This window comes from Vespa crabro, chromosome 12 (genome assembly GCF_910589235.1).
Source record: "Vespa crabro chromosome 12, iyVesCrab1.2, whole genome shotgun sequence".
NCBI lineage: Eukaryota > Metazoa > Arthropoda > Insecta > Hymenoptera > Vespidae > Vespa > Vespa crabro.
The window spans coordinates 4410524-4438362 of record NC_060966.1 but is presented as its reverse complement, the minus strand read 5'-3'; the positions used below and the strand labels follow the sequence as shown (position 1 = coordinate 4438362).

Genomic DNA, 27839 nt, shown 5'->3' with positions numbered 1-27839 from the left:
GACGACTTCAGTCTTACGAACGCATCCAAAGCGTGAGGTTAGGCATGGTTTTCTATGTGTTTCGGCTAACGGTCGAGTCATCGTACGTGTTTTGAATATTCGATGATCGATTAAAACAGAAAAAGGAAGAAAAAAAAAGAATAAAAAAAAAAAAAAAAAAATAAAAAAAAAAAAGAAAAACAGAGAGAAAGAATACCAAAAAAAAAAAAAAAAAAAAAATAGAAAGAACAGAAAAATCGAATAAAGAAGTCAGCCGATAGACATTAAAACGTATTACGTAGTGTCGTGTTCGTAAAACTATCGTCGAAAAGAAAAGAAAAAAAGAAAAAAAGAGAGAAAAAGAAAAAGAAACAAAGAAAGAAAAAGAAGAGGAAAAATAATTCATATACAACGCGAGAAGAGAAAAAAGGGGGAAAACAAAAAGAAAAGAAATTAGAAAAGCGCACGCTGGAGAAATTTATGTCAATCGATAATTCGAAAAGTTTTTCCCGCCCAAACGGAAAGGATCGAGTAATATAATAAATTCATTTTTTTTCTTTTTTTTTTTTTCTTTTTTTTCTTTTTTTTCTTTTTTTTGCCAACGACAAATTCATAGTAATCGTTGGAAATTCTTGTCGCGAACTTTTCCAAGTGCCGTTAAGAGGTAACACAGGAGGAGAAGATAGTAAGAGAAGAAGGAGGAGCAGGAGGAAGAGAAGGAGTAGAAGAAAGAGATAGAAGGAGGAAGGAGTGCGGCGGAGGGGGGAAAGGTGTAGGAGGGGGAGGCCCTCTCGTGAAATTTCGAAAATAATTGAAAGAGGGGGAGGGGTGCGCGAGCATTGGTTGTAACGGATAGGCAATCGTCTTTGCTTTTCGTACGTTTAGTTTTTTTTTTTTTTTTTTTTGATCTTTATAAAAAAAGATCCAAGGAAAAGAATTCAGAATGAGAGCTCGTATGTGCGGCCTGGATCATCGATCGATCAACAACGTGTGCGAGTTTACGGGCCTCGATGGAGAATGATAGTTCGACAAAGAGAAACAACAAAACGGATATCTGTTGAAGAGGATCATTGTCCAAGGAACGTCGATCGATCGAGGATAGATCTTCAGAATAAGATCGCTCTGATCATTCGGAATAACGAGGCAGCACGGGTAGATAGGTAGGTTATAATTGTTTATATAGTTTTATTAATTTATATTATACACATTTTTCTTTTTCTTTTCTTTTTTTTTTCTTTTTTTTTTTTTTTTTTCCTTATATTCGACGATTTTTATTTTTTATTTATTTATTTATTAATTTATTTATTGCGAAACATCGTGCATTAAGATCGTTTTGTAAGATTCATTAGACGGATGGATTCATAATATTTCGATGGATGTAAATAGGATTATAATGATCTTTCATTATATTTCCTAGTTCGTTTTATTTAAAGATTAAGATATATATATATATATATATATATATATATATATTTTTTTTTTTTTTTTCTAGAAATGATATATTATACATTTATAAATCAATTGAAAGATCATCGTTGTGTCTGGCCAAATGTTCATAACAAATAGGATTTTAATAGGGTAAAATAAGAAATACGCGTCATTATCGATAGTATAAGCGCAGTGGTGTTATATCGGACAGCTGTGAAGTGAAACGGGCCTCGGATTTCTCGCCGTTAGGTAACGACGACACGGGAATGCTTTCTTATATAGGGTGTTTATAAAATTACCATTTGGAATTTTATAATAATAATAATAATAATAGTAGTAGTAATAGTAATAATAATAATAATAATAATAATAATAATAATAATAATGACAAAAAGAATTGAAATATCGTGTTACATATCATGTAAAGTAATATGGAATGTTATCTTCATATAAGGTCAGTCGATGTAACGGTAAATCGTTACTGTTATTAAACGTATACGTAAGTAGATGCATACACACACACACACACACACATATATATATGTATATATGCATATATACGTATACATTGAAGTCTCGATTTAGTAATCGAAGTTAAACTTTTTTTTCGAATGAATTATTAGAAAGTTATTTCTCTGATCGTTATTACAAGAAAATACGAATCGTTTCGGATATATAATTGCGAATGCGTTTATTCTCGTTACTATGTTAAAAAAAAAAAAAAAAGAAGAAAAAAAAAACTGAGTAAGTAATTGTCTCGAATGATTTCTAACGATTAGTCAAGTACATTAAATATATTATTATCATTAGAGACATAGACAGTTCGTTATAAGAATTATATATATACATATATACATATATATATATATATATGTATGTATATTATATATATATATCTCGACGTCCTCGGCCTATTTATGTTAAAACGCCCATTCGAATCCTAGTGTTACGTCCAGTGGCGTAACGAATGATATAGGCTGTGATATAGGTGAAAGGGCTTATGGAGTACTGTTGTCAACCTAAACGAAAGTCTCGAACGTGGCAGCTCGATTTACTCTCGCGCCTTTACTTATTACGGTCAAACGCGCAAATTCTTTTCTTTTCTTTTTCATCGTCGAGTTCTACTATGCGATTAAACTATTACTACTACTACTACTACTACTACTACTACTACTACTACTACTTTTATTACTATTACTACTACTATTTGGAGAAACGTAAATTGACAATAAGAAAAAAAAAAGAGGGAGAGCAAAAGAGAGAGAGAGAGAGAGAGAGATAGAGGTAGATACAGGTAGAGAGTGAAAGAGAGAGAGAGAGAGAGAGAGAGAGAGAGAGAGAGAGAGAGAGAGAGAAAGAGAGTGAGAGAGATTAACTGACTGACTGACTTGAAGGGAAAGGAACCGGATTGAAAATTTTTCATAGCAAGTATGTTCTTTCGTATACGTAATCGAATCAATTGGAAAAGCAAAAGGAGATGTTTGGTTATTACACGATAAGAAATCTTCCTTTGTTATGTCGTGTCTTTCTTAATATCTTTCTCCCTCTCTCTCTCTCTCTCTCTTTCATACTCACTCTTTCTCTTTCTCCCACACATCATACAAAACACATACACAGACCTGCATATATATATATATATACACATACACATACACATACATATATCGATTTCCTCGTTCCTCGAGAAAGATCTTCGTTCGTTAGCCTCTCTACTTGAAAGATATATAGAAATCGAACGGTATCCACTTTCTTCTCATTCAAAGTTCTCGATTACGTCGAGGATAACAACAAATACTTGGACACGATTCGACAAGGCAAGTAGGAATAGGCAGGGACAGGCAAGGGGCAGACAGGGGGCAAACAGGGGCAGGCAGCCGTAGTGCACTTTCCGTAGGCGTACTATGCGAGCATGGCACGTGTGCAAATGAAAGTGTTATGAGAGGGTGTTAGAGAGAGAAAGAGAGAGATACGTAGATAGATAGATAGATAGATAGATAGAGAGACAGAGACAGAGAATAGAATCATATAGGTATATTTTTTTCTTCGTCTTTCCTACAAGCCTTTCCGTATTAATGTTTTAAATTGATAGGAAGAAGGAGATAGATAGATTGATAGATAAACCAAGAGAGAGAGAGAGAGAGAGAGAGAGAGAGAATGTTGTAAAAGGCGAGAAAATTGGGAAAGGAAAATTCATGCTCGGTCGAGTAAAAATATTTGATAGATCTTAGATCATGATTTTGAAGCGACGATTAATGGTAAAAGAGGTGGAAGAGAAGAAGGAGGAGGAGATGGAGGTGAAGGAAGAGGTTATGTGGAAGGATTTACTTCGTAAGGAAATCGCGTGTTAACTCCTTATAAATATATTCAGTACCATATCGTAAAATTGTATCAGCCAATGTAAAAACACATGTTGTTTAGCTTCTAACTTTCACCGCGGCAAGTTTCAAATACCATCTCGGACAGTTGGCCGAGCATAAAACGGCGCGTCATTCGAAATATCTGATTTATGGATTGTAATATTTTATTATCATTAATGTAATGTTATAATAACTGTTAGTGTAACGTTATTCTCTTTCTCTCTCTGTTTTCATTCTCTTTATAATGTCGTCGTCATCGTCGTCGTCATCTTCGTCGTCATCTTCGTCGTCGTCTTCGTCGGAAAAGAATTTTTTTTTTTCTTTATTTATTTTTTATTTTTTATTTTTTCATATCTTCAATAATCAACGTTCCAATCGTTTATTTACCGATTTATTTTGCAACGAAAGTTTCCAATCGCGGAATAAGAAAAATAATGCGTAGCTTAAATTGTTAAATTATAAAATGGCGATATAATACGAACTTGTTAATAGAATTTTTTTTTCCATGATATTAGTATTGTTTTTTATTATCGTGCGTTTGAACAGTTCTCTCGTGTCAATGTATATATAAGAGACTTTTCAGGATACGCCGGGAAAATTAAATTCATTCTCGTCTATTCTCGAATGTCAATGTTTTATAATAATAATAATAATTATTATTATTATTTTTGTTCTTTTTTATTTTGTTTTTTCCCATTAAAACGCGAGAAAATTCGTTTAAGATTCAATTAAATTCGTTCCTTTCGGTTCTCGAATTTTCTTTTTTCCTTCTTTCTTTCTTTCCTTCCTTCCTTCCTAATTTCCCTCCCCTGCCCCCCAATTCTTCTCTCTTCAATGTATGAATAATTCTACGGTGAAAAGTTTTTACCTATTCAATTTTAATTCGACAAAGCATGTAATAAATGTTCTCCCTGGTCAATGTGTATTTTTTTTTGGCTTCTTTTTCTTTTAAATGTCCTTTTCTTTTCTTTTCTTTTTTATTCTTTTATTTTTTTTTTTTTTTTTTATCGAGGACAGGTTTTACCAACGATTACTGACCTTTATGAAGAATTCAAGCGTTCGAATGAAACGCTAGTTATCGAAAATGAAAGCTAAACTAACTGGACGCGGTGACTTGACCAGCAGCGAGTACCGCTATTTCTCGTCCTCTCCTATCGTTCTCTGTCCTATACTAACAAGCGGAACTACGATAGGTTGTATTTATTTTTCCTCTAGTGTTCCATTAAACTCGTTTATGTAATACCTTTCTAATTGACACAAAGTTTTATCATAACGTTAATGTTAAATGAAATATTTAATATATATATATATATATATATATATATAATATATAATACATATAATTTTCTTCGGATTACATATTTACATATTTACATTTGTATATTGAATGACGTATTATTATCATCCTCCCTCGTCACCCTTCCCCCTATTTTTATTAAGACTAATCGAAAACATTTTAATTAGTTTAACGTTCTCGAATAGATTTATTTAATACGGAAAAATAATTATTTTTTTTTTTTTTTATATTCGTAATTTCACGAAGTTATTATCTAACACGAGAAAGCTAAAACCCGTTGATTTTGCTATCGAAAACCACTCTTGGTATTTTAGAAAAATCAACGTACAGGCTTTAACATTCAATAATCGTTGCATTTGAAATTATCATTTCTAATAACGTTATGCAAGTTTACATAAAACGTTTTGAGAATATCTCAATGGTCGTACCGATTCTTTCAAGATTTCTACCTATCTTATTGTCTTTCGTTATTATATAAATGATATTAAATAATAATCTATAATGGTGTCTCTAAATGTTAAATTGAATTGCAATGCATAATCCGATGAAATGATTGAAATTCATTGATAAAACATATATATATATATATATATATATATATATAGTGATTAATGTGCGTGTCGTTTAAATGAAAATTTTAATTAACATTATTATAGATCCTTGTTACGTATCTGCATTAATGACGTTTAATTCAAACGAAGGTCAATCATGGTTTCTCGTTTACATTATAAATTGATCCATGAGATTCAATATCGATATATTAAAAAGTACATATTATACATACATGGGGTCTGCGTTAGGTAATAATTTTTTATAAAAAAAAAATCCATACCTTCGTTTATCGTACCTACGATCTGGAAAGTATTGTCGATCCTAGGTTTCGATTACTATTGTGTATCGATTGCACGTTTTCTCTCGTGATAAAGAAAAAAAGAATCTTACCTTTCGAAAAGATATAATTAAAAAAAAAAAAAAAAAAATAAAACGGAACAATTAAAAGAAAAAAAAAAAGGAGGAGTAATAATAAAAAAATAAATTATGTACAAATTGCATAGATTGACAAAAAAAAAAACAAAAAAAAAGAATTAATCAGAAAAAAATCTTATTTTTCGAAAAACGAGCGCCATTCATTGAAAGGACGAAATCGTTTTGGGAATAATTAAAAAAAAAAAAATATATATATATATATATACAAATTGTATAGATTAACAAAAAAAAAAAAAAAAAAGGAATTGATCATAAAAAAAAAAGTTTATTAAGTCGAACTTGCTTGATCTCGTCAATTAATTTAATTATCTTGTAAAACAAAAAAAAAAAGAAAAAAAAATTGGACTCTTCTGATAATAGTTATATTCTGTCAATGGTTGAACAGGATCAATAATAATTGAAAGCATATTACGTAATAGCGCCTTTACAAAACGTCCTACCCACGCATCAAACTATAAATCTTTCTCAACTACGGTAAATCGCGATAATGAAAAAATATGTGTTTGCGTGTGTGTTCTCTCTTATATCACTTTGCGTTTACCATTTAAATAGTAATTTGAACTGGGTTTTGTTTATGTTAAAAAATACATGATTTTAGATTTTAACGAGGATCCAAAGTTTGCGAGGTTTGCGAGTAAAAAGTTAGTTTTTTTTTAACAATACGAAAAAGCCGACAAACGAGAATGATTTATTAGGTGAAAATGATTATAATGCATTACCACGAGTATGCTAAATGGTTCCCACAAACATTGAGTCAAGTTTCTCTCTCTCTTTATTTTTTTTTCTTTATTTATTTTTTTTTTTTTTTTTTAGAAGAAGCTATTTTACTCGTAATTCGGACGTTGATTTATTACTTTGAGGGAGAGTGGGGAGGGGGGTGGGGAGAGGAAGGGAGAAAAGAAAGAACGAAAAGTAAAACAATCTCGACGAAGTCACTTTTTATAATTGGTACAATAAAGTTGTTGGTTAGTTAACTTAATGTCATTAACTTAATGTAATTAATACGATTAATTAGTATTTGTGTTAATTGTGTTAGACTCTCTCTTTCTCTCTCTCTCTCTCTTTCTCTCTCTCTCTCTGTGTGTGTGTATGTATATATATATATATATATATATATATATGTTAAGATCGAATATGATCGTGAAGAAATAGTTGATTGTTCATGACCATTCATGACCGCTGCTAATGTACATTATGACTACCGACGTGCAATTCATGATTGTATAGTACGTTGATATAAAGTTGATATAACAGATTGATGAGACGGAAATAAGAAAATGTCTGTCTTGTTACGTTAACGTAATCGCGAACAAGATCGTATCGTATTCATAATATACGTTAAGATATGTCTGATAATAATCAGTGGATGATCACTTTAATATGGATTTGGAAAATAGTTTTCTTAGAAATGAAGATGCGCAAGATGAGGTGAAGAAGGCGGAGAAGGAAAAGAGAGAAAGAAAAAGATGAAGAAGAAGAAGAAGAAGACGGTCGTGACTCACCATGAAAGGGAATGAACTGCTATGGTCGATTGGACGATCGCATTGCTGCAACCGTGATAGGTTTAGAAAGTTCAGGATGCGCTTGAGGCGCTGCCGATTATGAACGTTTCTAGTTGCTTTAATTCTAAATTGGGTGTCGCGAAACAAAATTATATATATATATATATATATTTTTTTTTTTCTCTTTTCTTGCTAATATAATTACGCGATTTTTTCTTTTCCTTTTCTTATTTTATTAATATAATAACGCGATTTTTTTCTTCATCGGAAATGTGCTTCCGTATCTCGATATGCGCATTTTCATTTTCTTTTTTTTCTTCTTTTATCTATTTAATTTTTTTTCTTTCTTTCTTTTTTTTCTTCTTTTTTTTTTATTTTTTAATGATCCACTCAACTACTTGAAAGCTAACTCACGCATTATTAGTCAGTCGATCGATGTATTTCGTTTTTTTTTCCTTTTTTTTCTTTTTTTTTCTTTCTTTCTTTAGCGTAGCGCAAAGTGTGTCAAGGATGATACTGTTTACGTTAAACGTCCGAATTCATTGAATTGCAACATGTAATTAGTGATCAAAGAAGATCGTTCGGAAGGAGTATGTATGTACGTACATACATACATATATACTTAGAATACGTACATACTTAGGATACGTAGATACTCACCTCTTTATGTTTCTTTTAACGAAACAATATTTGCGATGTACTTATTCTTGTAATATTACAAAAATAATTGGACATCCACCATATGGTTAGATATATTATTATTATTAATAATTATTGTGCAATACACAATACATCGAAAACAAGATATACTTTCTTATTCTTTTTTAAAATTATAATTAGATAATTATAATATAAAAGTATATAGAAAATATATAATTGAAATCTATAATAATAATAATAATAACAATAATAATAATAATAATAATAACAATAATAATAATAATAATAATAATAATAATAATAATAATCGTAATATAATAGAAATCGTTAACCGAAACTATGCATTTGTAATTAACTCAGTTAGTTGCAATACGAGTTTTTCTGTTTTCTCATCGTTACATTTGTTTGATAAATATAGTCGGTTAAAAGGCGCGGCGCAATGCGGCGCTTTCCAGCGAACACGTATCTTTCATTCACGACACAGAATCGGGGGAAAGCCGTGTTGTCGTCGTTGTCCTCGTCGTCGTCGTTGTTACTGTTGATAGCTGCTTCGAAACAAATCGCGGACGATGTGCCGCTTTTTACGTATGGATGACTCCAAATATCGCCGTGAGAATCAATCGCTTTCTGGAGAAAACGAATACGTGTGTACGATGCTATATATATGTATATAACATATATATATATATTTTTTTTTCTTTTTTTTTTTTTTTAGAGCAGTGAAAGCGTAATGCAAATTTTCTAACTACGCGACATCTCTCTCTCTCTCTGTCTCTTTCTCTCTCTCTCTCTTTCTCTCTCTCTCTCTTCGTGTTTCTCATGTGATAGGTTCAATGTTTTTTTTTTTTTTTCTTTTTTTTTGATCGTCTGTTCTTTATATTTTTTTTCTTTTTTTTTTCTTTTTTTTCCCCCTTTTTTTTCGATATACTTTTAAATAAATATCAAGTTTATTTATTTTAATATCACCGTCGTGTCCTTAATATTTTGAACTTGACATTTAAAATGACGGATAACAACGCATGCACGTGTTTATGCGCTAACCTTCGGTATTTCATTATTTACACCGCCGGTAAAAGAAGACAGCAACATCAAACGTGAGTAGCTTTCGTAAAGGAACATTTCTGCCGTGCAGTTAACTATTATATGTATTGGTGATGTTTCGAGGACCACACTTTATAGATTACATTTGTGTATTCAAATTGATAGCGATTATTGTTGAATACATAGATTAGTAATAGTGTTTGAACGTGTTTTATTCTATGAGCCATCGGCTCATAAAGTATGTACAAATTTCGTTTGAATAGTATAAGTAAGTACTATTCTGGTATCAAGCACAAGATGTGGAAACGCCTTTCTCTTTCACACGTGTTGCGCTGCGCTTCAATACAAAGTGAAATCAACTTCGTGAGTTAAAGAAGTTGACAAAAAAAAAAAAAAAGAAAAAAGTAAAAAAGAAAAAAAAACAGAAAGAAAAAGATGAAAAAATTAAAATTAGAAAAACGGGGTGAAAAGAAAAAGAGAGAAAGAGAACATAACCGATCGGGTTTTTCTTACATATTTTTTTTCTTCTTCCTTTTTTTTTTTTTATTTCTTTTTCATCTTTCTCTATATACGTCACGATTAATTATATCAATTTTTTTTTTTTTTTTCTATTCGTCATAAATTTACATTTATACATTTTTAAGAATTAAATAAGTAATGTGTTCCTTTTCAATTCTTTTAAGAAAATAAAATCTATTTAGATATCACTTTCAGGATGGTTTCACTTTAGAGGATTCATTTTAATCGTACAACTTCAACGATGGGAGGGTTTAAGAAGGTTGAAACGATTGCTTAATCCCTGTCATCGTTAAATCATAGTTACTCTCATCGACCGATTGTACCCGCTAGCAAGCGAGCTAGCTATAGCGAATAACTACTTTCACCACTTTATTTTATTTTAAACTATTCGGTAATACGTCGAAATAAAAAAAAAAAAAGAAGAAAAAAAAAAAAAGAATAAAATAAGAAAAGAAAAAAGAAAAGAAGAGAAGAACAATTGTTAGGAACAAAAGAAGAAATAAAAAAAAAAAAAAAAAAAGAACAAAAAGAAAAAAAGTAACCAATAAGGAAAATAAGACGACGAGAGATTACGCCGGAAATCGTCGAAGCGAAATAATTCTCGAAAGGAATTTTTCCGACAAATTTCTTTTTTTCTTTTTTCCTTTTTTTCTCTCTCTCTCCTTTTTTTTTCTTTTTTTATATATATATATATATCCTCATACACTCGTCCAAAAATTTCCGATGTTTCTTGACGAGAGGCGAAGCAACAAATCAACTACGTCGCTTTCGTTTGAAACGATTTCAGGTCACGTTCCTTGTTCAATTCAAATCACGGTATACCCGTGAATAATTCCACATTTGCCAGAGACTTTTGAGTGGACAGCCAAAAAAAAAAAAATAAAAAAAAAGAAAAGGAAGAAAGAAAGAAAAAAAAAGGAAGAGGGAAAGAAAGAAAAGGAAATTGTCGAAATAATCCAAAGAACGTTCTTTGTAAACTACCAAGATTATTTCTTTTTTTTTTTTTTTTTTTTCGGAGTAACTTTTAGGTATACACACACATACATATAAGTATAACAATGCACATTAGAATGTTCGTAATAATTTTTACCGACATTTTCTCTCTTTCTTTTTTTTTTTGGTTTTTTTTTTTTTAATTTGTTTATTTTGATTTATTTTATTTTTTATTTTTTTTTTTTGTTTATTTTATAGGTCGAAGGATTCGATTATAGCGCAGCCATGAACTTTGCGCTGCATGGACTTCTACTACAGGGTAAGACAAAACGATATTACACGATATTCTTAACAACTATTCGATCGTTTTAATGATTTATCCATTGGATTTGATAAATCGATGGATAATATGTTCATTGTTAATCGATACTAATTCTTGTGAATAATTCTAGCTGTAAGAAAGAAACGAGAGTCGTTCGAAACGAGAAAACAATATATATGATTAGAGCGACCGAAGGCCACACCTCATAAATTATTATCGAATTGATTATGTTCGTTCAATGACTTCTGCGTTACTACGAACCTAATAGTCATGTATAATATTTTATCTAAACAATATCATCGATATGTTTTTTTTTCTTTTTATTTTTTTTCTTTTTCCTCTTTGTAAAATGTTTGTAGATCAATGGATTAGAAATGATCAGTTTAATGAGAGTCACTCACGATCTCTTTGAGTTATATTATTCGAATTCATTTGACTTACGTTTATTTTCGATGACTTTTGGAATTAATATAAATCTAATAAGCATCATCGGATTTATCATCGATACGTTAATTAAGATTTATTGTTTTATTATTTTTATCTTTTTAATTATCTTTTTTTTTTCTCTTTTTTTTTTTTTTTTGTAGATTAGATTAAGAAACATATATTTTAAACATGTGTATATATATATTTATATATATATATATATATATATATATATATATGCATACATGTATCAAATGACGTTTATTCTAACAATGTTTTAACGATTGTTAAGAAGAGAAGGGAACTTAATAAAATTTATTGATCTACCATTCGCATATATCTACCATTTGATTCAAAATCAGTGTTCTATCTATATAAATATATATATATATATATACACGTACACACACACACACATATATATATATATATATATACACGTACTCTGAACATTTCTTTCTCTACTGACTTTTCTCCTTATGTAATCGCGTGACTCCGGGCGCAAGGATGCGGTTAGACCTTTCGAAGCGTGTCTCTTTGGTGCCGAAGTCACGTAAGACGCACATTACTCAGTCACGATCTTAATTTCACTCTCTCACGTTGGCCGAATAATTACGTTATACGCGAGCAAAAAGAAAGAAAGAAAGAAAGAAAAAAAAAGAAAAACAAAAAAAGAAAAAAAAACCAACAAAAAAAGAATCAACGACGATGACGATGACGACGATAACGACGACGGAGTTCTAAAGGCACTCTCATTTTTTGTTGTATTCTTTTTTTCTTTTTTTTTTTTTCCTTTTCTTTTCTTTTCTCTTATTCTTCTTAGATCCATTTTAATCAATCGCTCGTTACATTTAAAAACGACCGAATTAATGTTGGTTTTTTATTAACTGATGTCATTCGTTGAATCATCTTATGAAAAAGATTAAGATCAAGATTATAGTTACAATTTCGAATTTATTTTGAGTTTTAGTCAAGTTTATATAAAAAAAAAAAAAAAAAAAAAAAAAAAAGATTGTTTGGCAGCCAATCAATTTATGGTTTATCCGTAGTACACTACTTTTCTACGATCTTCTATCTTTACTTTCATCCTTGAAGCGACCTTCCAAAGGAATGAAAGGCTTCGGTATCGTTAGTTTCATCCTTAAACCGGTCTCATACCGGATGGCAAACCTTGGTGACGCGCGTTACTATTTTCGAACATGCAAGTAACAACGCGAGTTTAGCGCGATTGAACTTGGGAAGAACGAAATGGACAAATATATTAGTAGAAGCTCGTAAACCGTTTAGGCTATTTCGTGATAATATTCTTTTTTTTTTTTTACCTCCACTCCTCCCACCCTTCCCCAGCCTTTCTTTGCTTCGCTTCATTTTCATTCATTTTTTCATTTCATTCATTCATTCATTCATGCATTCATTTTTACCTCGTCGCATTTCATTTTTATCCATAACGACGAATGATTTCTATAATCTTTCAAACTTCTATCAGTGCGATAGAAGAGATGCATGCACGTGTGCACATACAACAGAACGACGAATATTAATAATAATTAATATATATATATATATAATAATCTCTTATCATATATATATATATATATATATATATATTGATAAGAGAGATAATTTTGCGGGAAAATTATTTTTATTTAGAGAATTTAACAAATTGGGATCTCTATCTCTCTCTATCTCTATCTCTCTCTCTTTCTCTCTCTCTCTCTCTCTATTTCTCTCGGAGTGAACTCTATTTTGAATAAACTTTCACTTTTGAAATCTCACACTTTCTCATTTAGCATAATTATTTTCGAACTTTGTACATTCGATTACAAGATTTGCATGTTGTTGTCTGTCCAGATAATCGGAGTTACGGTGAATCAAGAGCCGGGTAATCGGGCTTCCGGGAATATCAGGGTAAGGATTTAATCATCAGGTTCTATACGTTAGAACGAGTACGGTTACTATACGTTATATCGGGCACGGTATTCATTTGAATGATAATAGGATGTTTAGTATAGATAATTTGTTTATTCATATATATATATATATATATATATATATATATATACAGGAATTTCTCATTTAATTTATATAAAAGATCAAAATTATGATAGGTAAACATACATATATCAATGCTATTATGATTTCAAATATTATAATTTTGTATGCACGCGTACGGTTATTGTTTTATTTCCATTCATTCTCATATTTGACATCGTTATGAATCGAATCTATCACATCGCGTTTCCTATGAAAAATTTCACGCTATCTAGGCCAGTGCTAATTAATGTTTAACTAACGAAATACAATGGGAATTTCTCGTCGTTCGGCAATATCAATTTCTCTTCGTTAGAAATGAAAATAGCAACGCATGGTTCGTATTGAGTTATTTATCCATGAGAACAAATATCACACCATGAAAGAGAAAGAGAGATAGATAAAGAGAGAGATAGAGAGGGAAAGAGAGAGAGAGAGAGAGAGAGAGCGGGGGAGAGAGAGAGAGAGAGAGAGAGAGAGAGACGTTCGTTTTCTTCTCTTTTTTATTTCATATTCAATATATAATATAAATCGCACACAGTATAATTCGTACGTTGATTCTAAGAGACGAAAGATTTTCAATCATCGGTTATTACGTAGAAATAAAAATCTAACGTGAAATGTCGCCCCACGTTTGCAGCTTTTGCTGCGAACCTTTCACGCGGACATATTCTAATTTTCCTTTTTTTTTTTCTTGTTTTTTTTCTTTTTCTTTTTTTCTTTTTTTCTTTTTTTCTTTTTTTTTTTTGCATATTACGAGTTAACCAGAAAGTCACTTTTTCCGCAAGAGAATTTTCTTACCGAGGAAATTTCGTCACGGTTCACTACGTTTTCTCGCAATTCATAGCTTAACTCAAACGTTACTACTTTCCTTCTTACAATTCATAGATGCAAAGCCAGGAAATACAGAAATTCATTCGTTCGCATAGAAGTACGCGTGGAGATACTTCTCTAAGAGGACGACTGGTGTATCATTTGTCGACTAATGAATAACGACGGAACGCTGACTCTTATTTTTTTTTCTTCTTCTTCTTCTTCTTTATTTTTTTTTTTCTCTTTTACATCTTACGTCATTCATTGAACCTATTGTAATGAGCTGAATTTAAATGATCGTGATGATTAACAAGAGGAAGAGTATATGATACTTATATGTATGAAAATTTCCATATTATTTATGCGATAATAATTTACGAATTGATATTTTTCATAAATACATTGAATCTCACAAATTCACAGGACTTATGTGTTTTATCTGTATCTTTTTTAATTTTTCATATTGTTTTTTTTTTCTTTTTTTTCTTTTTTTTTTTTTTCTATAATTGCTATTGTATAATTGTATGGTATAATCGTATTAGAATGAATAACTATACGATTTTTATTATAAAAAAAAAAAAAAAAAAAAAAAAAAAAAAAAAAAAAGAAAAAAAAAGATTTCTAATTTCGACATTATATAATTATTCTATAGGTATGAGAAAAATGTTGGAAAGTATATAAGATTATATACATAAATATGAAGAATCGAAATTTTTTTTAAAATAGAAAAAAAGAAAAATATGTATAATGATTTATAAAAATTATATTCAGTAAAATCAGATACATTATTTCTATTCTTAATACATAAGTAAAAACAAGATATAATATTATTTTCCATCGAAGAGTTGATCGCTATCTCGAGCGTTTCTTAATTAAAACGAATCAAAGGAAATATCTTGTGCTACCGTTTGCCTTTCACGCGAGTTGATATAGAGCATTCGTTGCATATATTGCATATGCATCGCGAATGTTCTACACATACCAAGAGAATTCAATTTTTCAATGTGAATATATGAATGTATGTGTTACATACAATTAAGTAATTATTTCTATTTCTTTTTTCTTTTTTATGGTTTTTTTTTTCTTTCTTTTTTTTTCTCTTTCTTTTTCTTTTTTTTTCCTTCTTTTTCTTTTTTTTTCCCTAATGATTTCCTCGTCTAAAGGTCTAACTCGTTGTTGAGCTTTCACCGATCAATGACAACGTACATACATGTATGTTTCATTTATAACAATAAAAAAAAACTTTTCATTATAGGTTTATTATTAATTAAGCAGACTTTTGTATAATGGATATTAAGCTAATTAATAATACAAAAAAAGAAAAACAGAGGAAAAAAAATTAAAATATTCGGATAAACATTTCAAAGGAAAAAATTCACAATTTATTAAATATTCTATTAATCGAATTTCATATTAAGGATAATAAATTATTTATTATTAAAATAATAAAATTTATATTAAAATAATATGTAAATAAAATTGTAATTATTAAATAATGAAATAAGATTATTTTGTTTAATAATTTATTCATTCATCAAGAAAACTAGAGAGAGAAAGAGAGAGAGAGAGAGAGAGAGAGAGAGAGAGAGAGAGAGAGAGAGAGAGAGAGAGAGAGAGAGAGAGAAAGAAATTAATCTAATAAAACATAAAAATAAAATAATTATAAAAATAAATAAAGAAATATTTTCAAGAAGTTGAAATATATATATACACTATCTATGTTCATATTAAAAAAAAAAAAAAAAGAAAAAATGTATATATATATATATACATACATGTGAAAGAAGGAAATAATTCTTTTTTAACGATTCATCGTCGATATTTAGTGATACAAAAATTTTCTTTTTTTTTTTTCGGGATCAACGTGAATGTAAAATGTCTCGTAGTCTCGGTATATACCGGGTATCTTGAGGATAATGGAGGACTTCCGTTTCCCGTGGCAGGCCTCGAATAACAATGACTACGTGTATTCGTCTCTTGCGTGTACTTTCTTACACATTATATATATATATATATATATATATATATATATATATATATATATATTATAAGTATAATGCATATATATATAATATATATAGTTATGTCTTTACGTGTAATTCATAAATACTTGCATCACACATAAGGGTGGTACACTGTTTAAATCAGTTCAACTTTATATCATAAATATTATTACCTATAATATATTTAAAATATATACATATATATATATATATATATATATATATATATATATATACACATACACATATATGTCATTTATCGTATATTTTTGTTTTAGCTTTCTTGTCAATTCTAAATTTTCAACATGGCTTACTACCTCCGTGCAGCGCAAGTGAAGCTATCGTGAGTGTTACAAATATTAATTATTATTATTATATATAATACCATATAATTATTTACATGTAACATTTATATATAATTATATATATATATATATAATATAATAATATTAGTATAAGCGATGTTACCATAATATTTTTTTTCTTTTTCTTATATTATATTATTATATGGATATTTAAGAAATATTGAATTGTAAGGAATTAAATAAGAAATTCATACTGTTGATATTAATATTAATTAGAGGGAAAAAAGAAAAAGAAAAAGAAAAAGAAACAAATCTCAATGATAGTTTTTAATTGTCTCGATGTTTTTAGAAGTATTTGGACTTCCATAATCTGCCGGATACTAACTTTTCGTGCCAAGGAAAAGTGATCGGTGGTTATTATGCGGATCTCGAAACTGGATGTCAAATGTTTCATGTATGCACGATCGGTCAGAAAGGTAATTTAGAATGTCTTTTGCGATCTCCTAATAGACATATATATATATATATATATATATATATCTGTCTTTCTATATATAGATAAGTTACTTCAATTAATGCCACACCCCGTATGCATAACTATTATTTGTCGATCAGATTGTTAATCGATATGATCGAGATGGATTCTTTATTTCCAAGATCTATTCATTGACAGAAAAAAAAACTTTTTTTTTTATTTTTTTTTATTTTTTTTTTTTACTAGAAATCAATATTTCTAGTAAGATTTTGTTGAATTAACAAATTAATGTTTGTATATATTATATGGATTTAAAAATATAATTATATATATATATATATTTGTATAATATATATATAAATTAAAATACAAATACATAAATTATATAAATAATATATATAAAATTAATAAATTAATAAATTATATATATATATATATAAATAAAAATATAATTATATAATAAATCCATATAAATTTTTGTTTTTTTTTTTCGATATATAATAGAATAGTCTTGAAATCGTTATATTGAAAAAACATTGATAATTAATGTACATGTATATGTACATGTACACGTATATACATACGTACATATGTAAAGTAATAGGGTGAGAGAGATAAGACTCTCTCGCGACGAGACGGTAGTACCAGACACTCTTGAGTCTCGACTTAGGTCAGTAAACGTTCCTCAACGACCGTGACATTCTCCGCGGGTGATCTCTCGATCTATTACAAAACTTTAGCTTTGCGCTTGAAGAGCCATTAAAAGGGGGACCTTTTCAATTAAATTCGATCATATCTCTCGATAAATTTGGATTTCTAATATAATTAATGAATTATCATTTGTTCTAATAAATTTTACATATCATATAAATTAATTGAAACATCTATCATGTTCCTCGTGTTCATATAAAAAAGAATCGAATTTTTTGCGATCTATATGTTCAGAGAAATTGCTGAGGTTTTATATTGCTTTGCACAATCACTTTTGAGTAATCTTTGAAAGTTTCAACGGTAAATTATGAGCTATTTTTTCTTTTCTTTTTTTTTTTTTTTTCCTCCAGAATAGAGAAGATTAATGAACTTATGACCTTCTAAAGATGAGTTTCTCAATAAATTGGATGATTAAAGTATCATCAATGTAAAAAAAAAAAAAAAGTATAAAAAAATCATTATACTATTTTGTTGTCTTAACAAATTATTACTATTAAATATACGTTTGATGGTATCTGCAATTTATAATAACAATAATAATAATAATAATAATAATAATAATAATAATAATAATAATAATAATAATAGTAATGATGATGATGATGATGATGATGATGATGATGATGATGATGATGATGATGATGATAATAATAATGGATAAAAAAAAAATAAAAAATAACAGTGTCGATCGATTGCACATCTACCACCCAAATGTACATATATATGAGCATCCCCGAATAATATTCCTCTTCTTCACCGTGAGACTTCGTTTCAGACGAGATTATGGACATAAGGTTCCTTTGTTTGAATGGAACCATCTTCGATCAGGAGACTAGAGTCTGTGAACGTGTCGACGAGGTCGATTGCAGTAAGAGCGAGCAGTTTTATAATCTGAATTTGGAGCTTTATGGCAACAATGCCGTCACATTTGGGTAAGATAAAGAAATGTAAGAAATATCATTTATATTATTACATTAATATTTTAATATAATGATATATGTTATATATATATATATATATATATCACGTATAATAGATAAGTAAAAAAAAAAAAAATAATAAAATAAAATAGAAAAGTGATAAAACTTATTTATTCGTATAATATTACTATTAAAAAATTTTTGATCTTTAGGTTGCATGAGAGCGATGACGAAGATAATCCCTCAGATTCCGTGGAAAATAGTCAACGTACTACCTCGGCACATCCTACAGCTGGTACGACAACGACAACAACATCAAGACCAACTAAACCATCTACGACAACAGTTAGAGGTTCATACCAACACTCAACTGGATATCCACAGCAACAATTTAGACAAGGATATCATCATCAATATATACTTCATAATGATGAGAGAAATGATAATCAAGCGACTTCCTATCAATTGTTTAGTAATCAAGGTGTTAGTTCTACAACAGTCCAAGAAGTACCTCAGGCTCATCAAATTAGATTCAGTTCTACTCCAAGTCCACAAATAATTCGTAACGAACCGTCAACAATATCGCCAATCTTTCATATTACATCTTCAACCATTCAAACTTTATTGGATAGAAATCCAAGTAATCCGGCATTGATAAATCCAATTTATAATAATCATGGAATAGTCAGTACTACAGAATCTTTTAATGTGCATAATCCTCGCGATACATCTGAGTATCGTGACAATGAACATCATAAGCATAGTATAACACCATTAGAAGCTATCCAATCAACCAACAAAGGAAAGGTAATAATATTATTCGTGTTATTATAAATTTTTATATTATAATTAAGATATTTCTTTTTCTTTTTTTAAAGAAAACATCTAATATCGATTATGTTTTGTAGGTTTCTAAATTGTCAATATCTCCGGTACCATCACAAGAGGAACAAAAAGATAGTCAAACTTCTCAACAGCAAAGAATATCTTCGAATATACTTCCTACTTCGGCTAGCGTTGAGACAACGATTAAATCTTTTTATCCAACACCAAGGACATCACCAAAACCCTCGGCATCAACAACATCCTCTAATGGACAAATTATTCAACATATTCATGTTCCACCACCTATACCAGTTCCGCAATTAAAGCCCCATCATATCACCATAAATCTACCACCGCCGGATATTCAAAGGATCATACAAAATCCACCACCACCCCTGTTACCTTCCCAATCACGAGTAATTGTAACAGCTAAAGCAAGTGTTAGCGATGAAACAGGAAGACCTCTTAACACTACGCAATTAGTAACTATACCTATTCCAACTATTCCTGCTAATTATGATGATTATAAGGAAGGAGATGAATCGTTTGATCCGTTTTATCGCGATGTACCTAAACTACGTAATCATCGTCGTGCTATTGTACGTAAAGTTGAAAAGATTTATAGAAGAAAAAGATCATTAACGGAGATCGATGATACTTCTACGATTCATAAAGAAACGAATTTTAATTCAAAAATTCATGATGTACATTCAATGGATAAAAATTTAAGACTTTTAAAAAGGCATACGGATATATTTGATGATGGACAATCGAAAGAAGATAGAAAAATTGATATAGATAATAAAGATACGAATAAAAATTTTGAGAAACGGATGTCGCATGATAGAATTAATAATGATCATATTTTTGAAGATTTAGAAACTAAAGCTTCTCGTTATATAAATTTAAATTCCGATGAACAAGATGAAGAAGAAGAAAAAGAGGAGATGGAAGAGGAGGAGGAAGAACAGGAGGAAGAGGAAGGGGAAGAGGAGAAGGAGGAGGAGGAGGAGGAGGAAGAGGAGAAAAATAATCAGGACGAAAAAATATCTGAACGTGTTCAAAAAGAATCTGATGAAAATGTAGATGATATTCATACTTATGATATAGAAGTATTGGATCTCAATGAATATATAGATTCTGAAACTAATTCCAATCTAGATGCAACAACTGAGTTAACTGAATCAATTAATAATACCAATAAAAACGATGATAATAGTTTTGAGGTAACATGGCTTTTGGATAGTAATATTACTGAAACTGCAGATGTTGATGATTCACAGATGATTTCATATAACAATACAGATAAATCGGATAAAAATGAACAGGAAAGAGAAATTGAAAGTGTTTCTGATATTGAAATGAAACATATCACTAATAGTGATCTATTTACATTGGAAAATGATAATAATAAAAATGTAGATAAAAAACAAAATAAAACAAATAAAATTGCTAAATCTCTGAGTATTGTTACAAATTCTAGTATTTTGTTAATGGATAAAAAAGAACGAGATAAAGACGAGCAAAAAATTAAAACCAATTATGATAATTCAAAAGATAAAATAATAAATGATAATAAAGATTATTTGTATGACGATGAAGAGGAAGATGAAATGGAAAATAATTCAGATAGAATTGATAATAAAAAATTAAATAACGAAGAGATAATTTCTTCGAGAATGATAGAAGATATAATTGCTACTACCGAAATCGTTGATACATCTAAAACTGATATTCATACAAAGAAACTTCATTCGAGAATATCTAGAAGAAAAATGTCTGCAAAAAGAAAGGATCAAAAAGAATATGACAGTGAGATTGATATTATCGATTCTGAAGATTCTGAAGGACACTTATCGACAAATACATCTACCTCTCATTTTGAAAGAAATTTTAACGAACAGATAAATAATTATGATTCTAATAAATCTAATATACGAGACGTAAAAACAACCGATTCTATGATAAAATATAGTTCTAAATTTGCAAAGGATATAACATCTAATAAAGAAAATGTTGGGAAAAAATTAACGCAAATTAATAATGTAGTCAAATATGATTCCGAAGAAACGAATGTAGACAATTTAGGGAAAATAAATAATTCTAGTAAATATCGATTGCCAAATGATAAACAGGAAGCATTAGAATCATCGAATGAAAATCTAGAAAATGAAGATGAATCTAATAAAGAAAATGGTGAAACTACGGAAGCAACGTATATTTCTTTAGAAAATTCTGAAGAAAAAGTAGATGTTACTAATACAAAAGTCAATTCTTATACAGAAGAGATTTCAATGGAACAATATCAAACTACAAATGACGTATCAACGGTGAATGGTAAGGATAAAGAATTTGAGAAAAATTCAAGTGAAATTTCTGACGAGAATGAACGTGAACATTTAGAAAGTAAAAAACATTCTCATGATGGAACAAAAATGAAATTGGAAGAAAATTATTCGTCTGAAGAAGTTTATCATAAAAGTAAACATAAAAATATTACAGATACAGATAAAGAGGAATTTCAATTGCATGAAAATTCTACGATTAAAGATATAGAAAGTACAGTTTTAAATGAAGATATCCCTGAATATGATTATTCTATGAATCAATCAGATTATACCTGGGATAATATAGACGACTATAAAGAATCTGTTAGTATAGAAGATTTTACCGCCTCGATAGAATCTGACAATCATGAACAAGTAACAGAGTCGTATGAAACTATAACTAATTCTGCAGAAGTGGAAAATTCTGAATCGATTGAACAGGAAGACAGTACGACAGGCGTTTTAAAATTTATTGATGAATTACCAAGAATGAGTAAAACAGAAAGTAATACAGAAAAAAATATTGTCTCTGTTGAACCTGCTATACAAGATTATGTTGATGATAATTATGAGCCGCATAATTATAAGGAACAAGAGTCTCTAATAAATAATACTGAGAATCCAAATGACGATAAGATTGAAAAAGATATTAAAGTTGTAAATATTAATGAAAAGTTATCAAAGAATATAGATTATATTAAAGTGGATAATATTAAAATGGAAAAAGAAGGATTAACACAAGAAAAGGACACTAAAGAGTTTGCTAAATTCATTGAAAATAATGAACAACAAATGACTATTGTACCAATTTCAAAGAGTACAATAGAGCCATTAACATTATCAACATTGATATCATCAACCATGTCATCAACTACATTATCAGTAACGTCTTTACCATCAACAACAACGGTTTTACCACCAGAAACAACTTTACTAACGACAACAACAATACCAACAATGACTGTACCAACAGTGACTGTATCAACAACTCTACCAACAACTCTACCAACAACTGTACAAACAATGACTGTATCAACAACGACTGTACCAACAACGACTATATCAACGACTACATCAACTACAACTTTACCAACAACAACTCCAATCACAACTACTCGTTCTGTACCCAATCTTTTCAAACCTTTTTCACTTAGAAAAAATTACAATTATATTCCTCCAACAACAACGCCAAATCCAGTGATCATAAAGTCGAGACTACCTCTATTTAATCCAAAACCAGCCAAACCGCCAAAATCTTATAATGAGTTAGTACCAAAGCCAGTTATTAGGAAAATAACTTTACCAACTCGAAGACCACCTACTACTATGCCTACGAGCACTATTAAAAAGAGCGAAGAATTAAATAATATTGAAAGTACGACAACGAAATACGTAGAAAATTTAAGTGCAACACAAATTGTCGCATCATCCACTGATAGTACAGATTCACAATTTTTAAATTCAAATATTGAAAATTTCACTTCATATCCATCAACAAAACTATCAACATTATCTACAGTAACAGATGTTACTTCTTTAAACAGTGATACAAGTAATAACAATTCAGATACTACAGAAACAAGTACAATTACAAGAGATATAATAAATGAAGACAACATGGATATATCAACTATACCAACAGTTATTCCTACTGTAATAGATAAAGAATACATAGATGAAAAGAAGCATACAGAGACAATGGACATTACAACTTCTGTGACTACCGGCTATTATCATAATGATGTAACAGTTGCTACAACAACTGAAAACATACATTCTAATAATCATCCAATTTCAACACCTAGTTCAACTATAATTGAAAATGTGGATAAAATTCCATTATTAGAAACGACTCGGCGATTGAAAGATAAGTCATTCTCCATTTCAAAAATATATGGCAGCTTTAATTGTCTGGAAAGAGAAATGTATAGATTTTATGGTGACGTGAGAGATTGTCGACTATTTCATTACTGCTCTCCTGGTTTTACTCCAAAGCAGGTTTTAGATTTTCGCTTTGTCTGTGAAGAAGGTACTATTTTTGATGAAGAAAGTCAAAGTTGTCGGCATGACGTTAAAAGTACCAAGTGCCCTAATAGACTGTGGTAAATAAGAACATTTTTGTTTTGTCAATACATCTCCGTCCCCATATTATCTTCTGCTATTGATTTTAGTAATTCGTGAATCCTAGGACTCCTTAATATATTTATAATTTTAATTTAATATGTAAGATCCCTAGAAGGAGAATCCTTCTTCTAAGCATTGCCATAACTCTGAGTAAATGCACTGGATTCACACTTATTAAAATTAATGCAATTTCTGATATGATGCGTTTATAAATTATATTAATCATATATATTAAAACAAAACAAAACAAAAAAAAACAAAAAAAAAAAAAGAAAAAAAACAACAAAAAAAAAACAAAAAAAAAACAACAACACCATATCAAATTCAAGAGTAAGAAGTGATATACCATTAATAAGATTTTACCTGGCTTTTGATCAGGAAAAATATTCATGAGATTTTAGGTTAATGACTGAAGGATATCGGTTCCTATGTTGCATAGGCAATGGTTTGTAAAAGGATGTAAAATTGTTTATATTTGATATTTATGAATGTGTGAGTCATGTGATAACATAATTGCCTTATTAAAGAATACTATTGTCCTTTTTTTTTCTCTCTCCTTTTTGTTTGTTTGTTTGTTTTTCTTCTTTTTTTTTTCTTTTCTTTTTTTAATTGACCATATAGATAAATAGAATACTGACTGCAAACATGCAGTTATAATTGCAAGTTTTATTTTTTTATCTTGGGAAAGAAAAGCTATTATTATAGATTTTAATTATCATAAACTTTATGTTTGGATTCATTGTACATACTAATTCATGGAATTAATAATGAATTGTTTTAAAATGCTATTATAAGCATGCAAACATAATTATGTCACGTGTCATACATATCGTTTGCAATGATGATAATATTCATAAATAAAGATTTGTTTCCAATAATCATCTACCTGTTTATAAATATATATATATATATATATATATATATATATATATATATATATATATATGTACAATACTTACATATATATTTAACATAACAGATGTTCCTGTGACGTACTTGCGATGAATATTTACATACACATTCAGATAAGGAAACTACACTAATATATCACTGCGCCATCTAGCTTTATAAGTACACAGTTGATGTTGTAGGCTATTCTTTTTTACGTATATAAAAGTTTGGATAATCTGCTTGGATACGACTTATATGTTTGATACATAAATAAGACTAATAATGATTGGTAATGATATGAAATTGAAAAGATTAGAACGAATAGATATTTGTATTTGTTATTGTAAGTAATCTTTTCATTTATCAAAGAATGAAATTCTTAATGAGACGTAATAAGTTCATAACTGTAATTTATATATTGAGTAATAACTTTCAATTATTATGATTATTAATTGATTAATTGGCTCTACTTTGTGTATGATTCATACCAAACCGGTTTAAAATAAACGTAATCATTTTTAAGTTTCAGTTACATGATGCTGTCAGAAATTATTATTTGCAATTGTATTTTATATATATATTCTGTGACATACAACCAGATGGATTGACATTAACATTGACTAAAAGGTTATTATTCCATTAAATTCATATATCCTTGATTATATATACAATTTTGTGATAGTTAAAATGACTTTGTTAAAATATTTATAAATAGAAATTTTATGTTTTTTCCAGCTAAATAACAATTTTGTTGTTACCATGTCATTCTATCCATTACAACGTAAATCAACATTTCTAATTGGATTTGGAATTGGCTTTTTTCTAGCCTCTTTATTTTACTTCATAGGAAGTTTTGTTAATGAAAGTACTATATATAATGAGAAAAAGTGGCAATATCAACATTATTCTGATGATTTATCTATAGTATGGATGACACCTATAAATTTGCTCTCTCGAGGAATTAAATTTCGTAATTGGGCCAAAAGTAATTGGACAAAGGGATTAGAAAATGTATCATACAATAAGTGGTTTGCAACATATAATTTGCAAAGAAATGCAATTGATATGGATCGTTATTTATATGAACCAAAATCAGATAATATATCGCAAAAGCTTGTAACATTGGAATCGGATTGGTTAAAATCTAAAATATTTATTACATGTATTGTTTTTGTGGAGAAAGTTAAATTAGCAAAATCGATAAAAGATACTTGGGGTAGTCATTGCAATCGAATATACTTTTTTGGACAACGTATACAAGATTCCCAAATACCAATTATAAATTTTACTATAAAATTTCAATCTTCTTGGCATTTTTTATGTGAAATTATGAATTATATATGGAAAGATGATGAGGTCAAGGAATGGATACTTTTTGTAAAAGATGATATGATGGTGATCTTGGAAAATTTACGTTATATAGTTGCTCCGTTAAACTATGAAGAAAATTATTATTTGGGTCATGCCGTTGTAATGTGGGGTCAACCGTACAATGTTGCTCAAGCAGGTTATGTACTAAGCAAAGGGTCACTTAAAAAAATGATAGAAATGTTTAATACGTCACAAAAATGTGCTGCTGGTGGAAAATATTGGAAAAAAGAGGATTATTATCTTGGTAAATAAATTAATTAAAAATGAATAATAGTTATATGTATATTATATATGTATATATTTTAATGTTATGTACAGGAAAACATCTATCATCTATGGGTATTCTTCCTATGGATACAAGGGATGAATATTTAAGGGGAACTTTTCATGGTTATGCTTTAAATAATTTATTGTGGGGAATTGCAAAACCTGGTAGTTATTGGACGCATGCTTTATATCCTCCACAAAAAGAATGTTGCTCTTCTATGTCTGTGACATTCAGTGCTACTGAAGCTGATAAAATGTTTACCTTCAATTATTTGTTATACAATTTACATGTCTTTACTAAGAAAGGAGTTTTTGGAAATAAACGTGCTCCTACATCCTTACCTGAAGAAGATGTAAGATTTATTGGATCAATAATTTACTTATTTTATATATATATATATATATATATATATATATATATTTTTTTTTTTTTTTTTTCTTTTTATTTTATAATTAAAAATATTTATTCATATGAATATAGTTATTTATAGGTTTTATTACATTGCATATATCATAAAATTTATTTGTACTTATTAATTGTAGGTATGGAAGATTGCATTAAAAGAAGAATTTAATATCACTCACTTGAATGAAATTTCTAGTGATGCATATTATGAAATATGGCATTCAAAATATTCTGAACCTGAGCAATTGATTTTGAAGAATTATCGTAATACTTCAAATGTATTAACTTCTATTTTAACAGCTTATGAATCTAGAAGTCAAGTATCTGATAAATTATCATTAAAATAAGGAGTAGAAAAGAGATAGGTTTGTATTTTGTTATTTTCTATATGAAAAAAGAGATTACATATATTTTTTCTAACAACGTATTAAATACGCTTTTATAAGAATAATAACTGTTATTGTACTAATTTATAAATTTAAGTGCTTTTCTATAATATTGTCTTAAAAAATAGGTTAATATGTTATACAGTATTATTCAATACAACGACAATAATAATAATAATAATAAAGACATAATAAAAAATATTTTTAAATATTTGTTATTTTCAGAATTTATTCCATGTATTTTATATCATGTTTTTATTATTTCAAAGAAAACATTTTAGGTGTGTATATATATATATATATATATATATATATATATATATATATATATATATATTTAATTTAAAGCAGTTTACCAATATCAAGAGTGATAATACGAAGTGTTACTCTATTAGCAATTAAATGGTCATAATTATTTGATAAGAATATCCGTTGTGGTATTTCAATATTGTCTTATCTACCTAATTAGCGACCATAATGATTCACATAAATACGAATAATTATAGTGTAAGAGAGAGATAAAGGTAGAAAGA

The 27839-nt window shown here is 28.8% G+C and overlaps 2 protein-coding genes across 11 annotated transcripts; both read left to right on the top strand.

Annotated features, from left to right (window-relative positions):
• On the top strand, nt 1-24531 carry LOC124428279 (probable serine/threonine-protein kinase DDB_G0282963). 10 transcript variants are annotated; one of them, XM_046972176.1, is made up of 8 exons: nt 1-1139; nt 10962-11022; nt 16577-16641; nt 16953-17079; nt 18565-18721; nt 18922-19516; nt 19618-23413; nt 23522-24531. In XM_046972176.1, exons 2-8 carry the CDS (start codon nt 10989-10991, stop codon nt 23965-23967), a joined length of 5220 nt encoding a protein of 1739 aa, XP_046828132.1. In that variant the 5' UTR covers nt 1-1139; nt 10962-10988; the 3' UTR covers nt 23968-24531. The 10 variants fall into 10 exon arrangements, with proteins under 10 accessions (XP_046828132.1, XP_046828135.1, XP_046828133.1 ...); XM_046972179.1 differs by adding an exon at nt 13303-13359 and having other exon boundaries at nt 16956-17079; nt 19618-24531; XM_046972177.1 differs by lacking the exon at nt 10962-11022 and adding an exon at nt 13303-13359 and having other exon boundaries at nt 16956-17079; nt 19618-24531.
• Nucleotides 24532-24974: 443 nt separating this feature from the next.
• Nucleotides 24975-27519, top strand: LOC124428281 (glycoprotein-N-acetylgalactosamine 3-beta-galactosyltransferase 1-like). Its single transcript, XM_046972182.1, has 5 exons — nt 24975-25219; nt 25400-25503; nt 25612-26491; nt 26566-26867; nt 27058-27519. The coding sequence occupies exons 3-5, from the start codon at nt 25636-25638 to the stop codon at nt 27265-27267; spliced, it is 1368 nt and encodes a 455-aa protein (XP_046828138.1). The 5' UTR covers nt 24975-25219; nt 25400-25503; nt 25612-25635; the 3' UTR covers nt 27268-27519.
• The last annotated feature ends 320 nt before the right edge of the window (nt 27520-27839 follow it).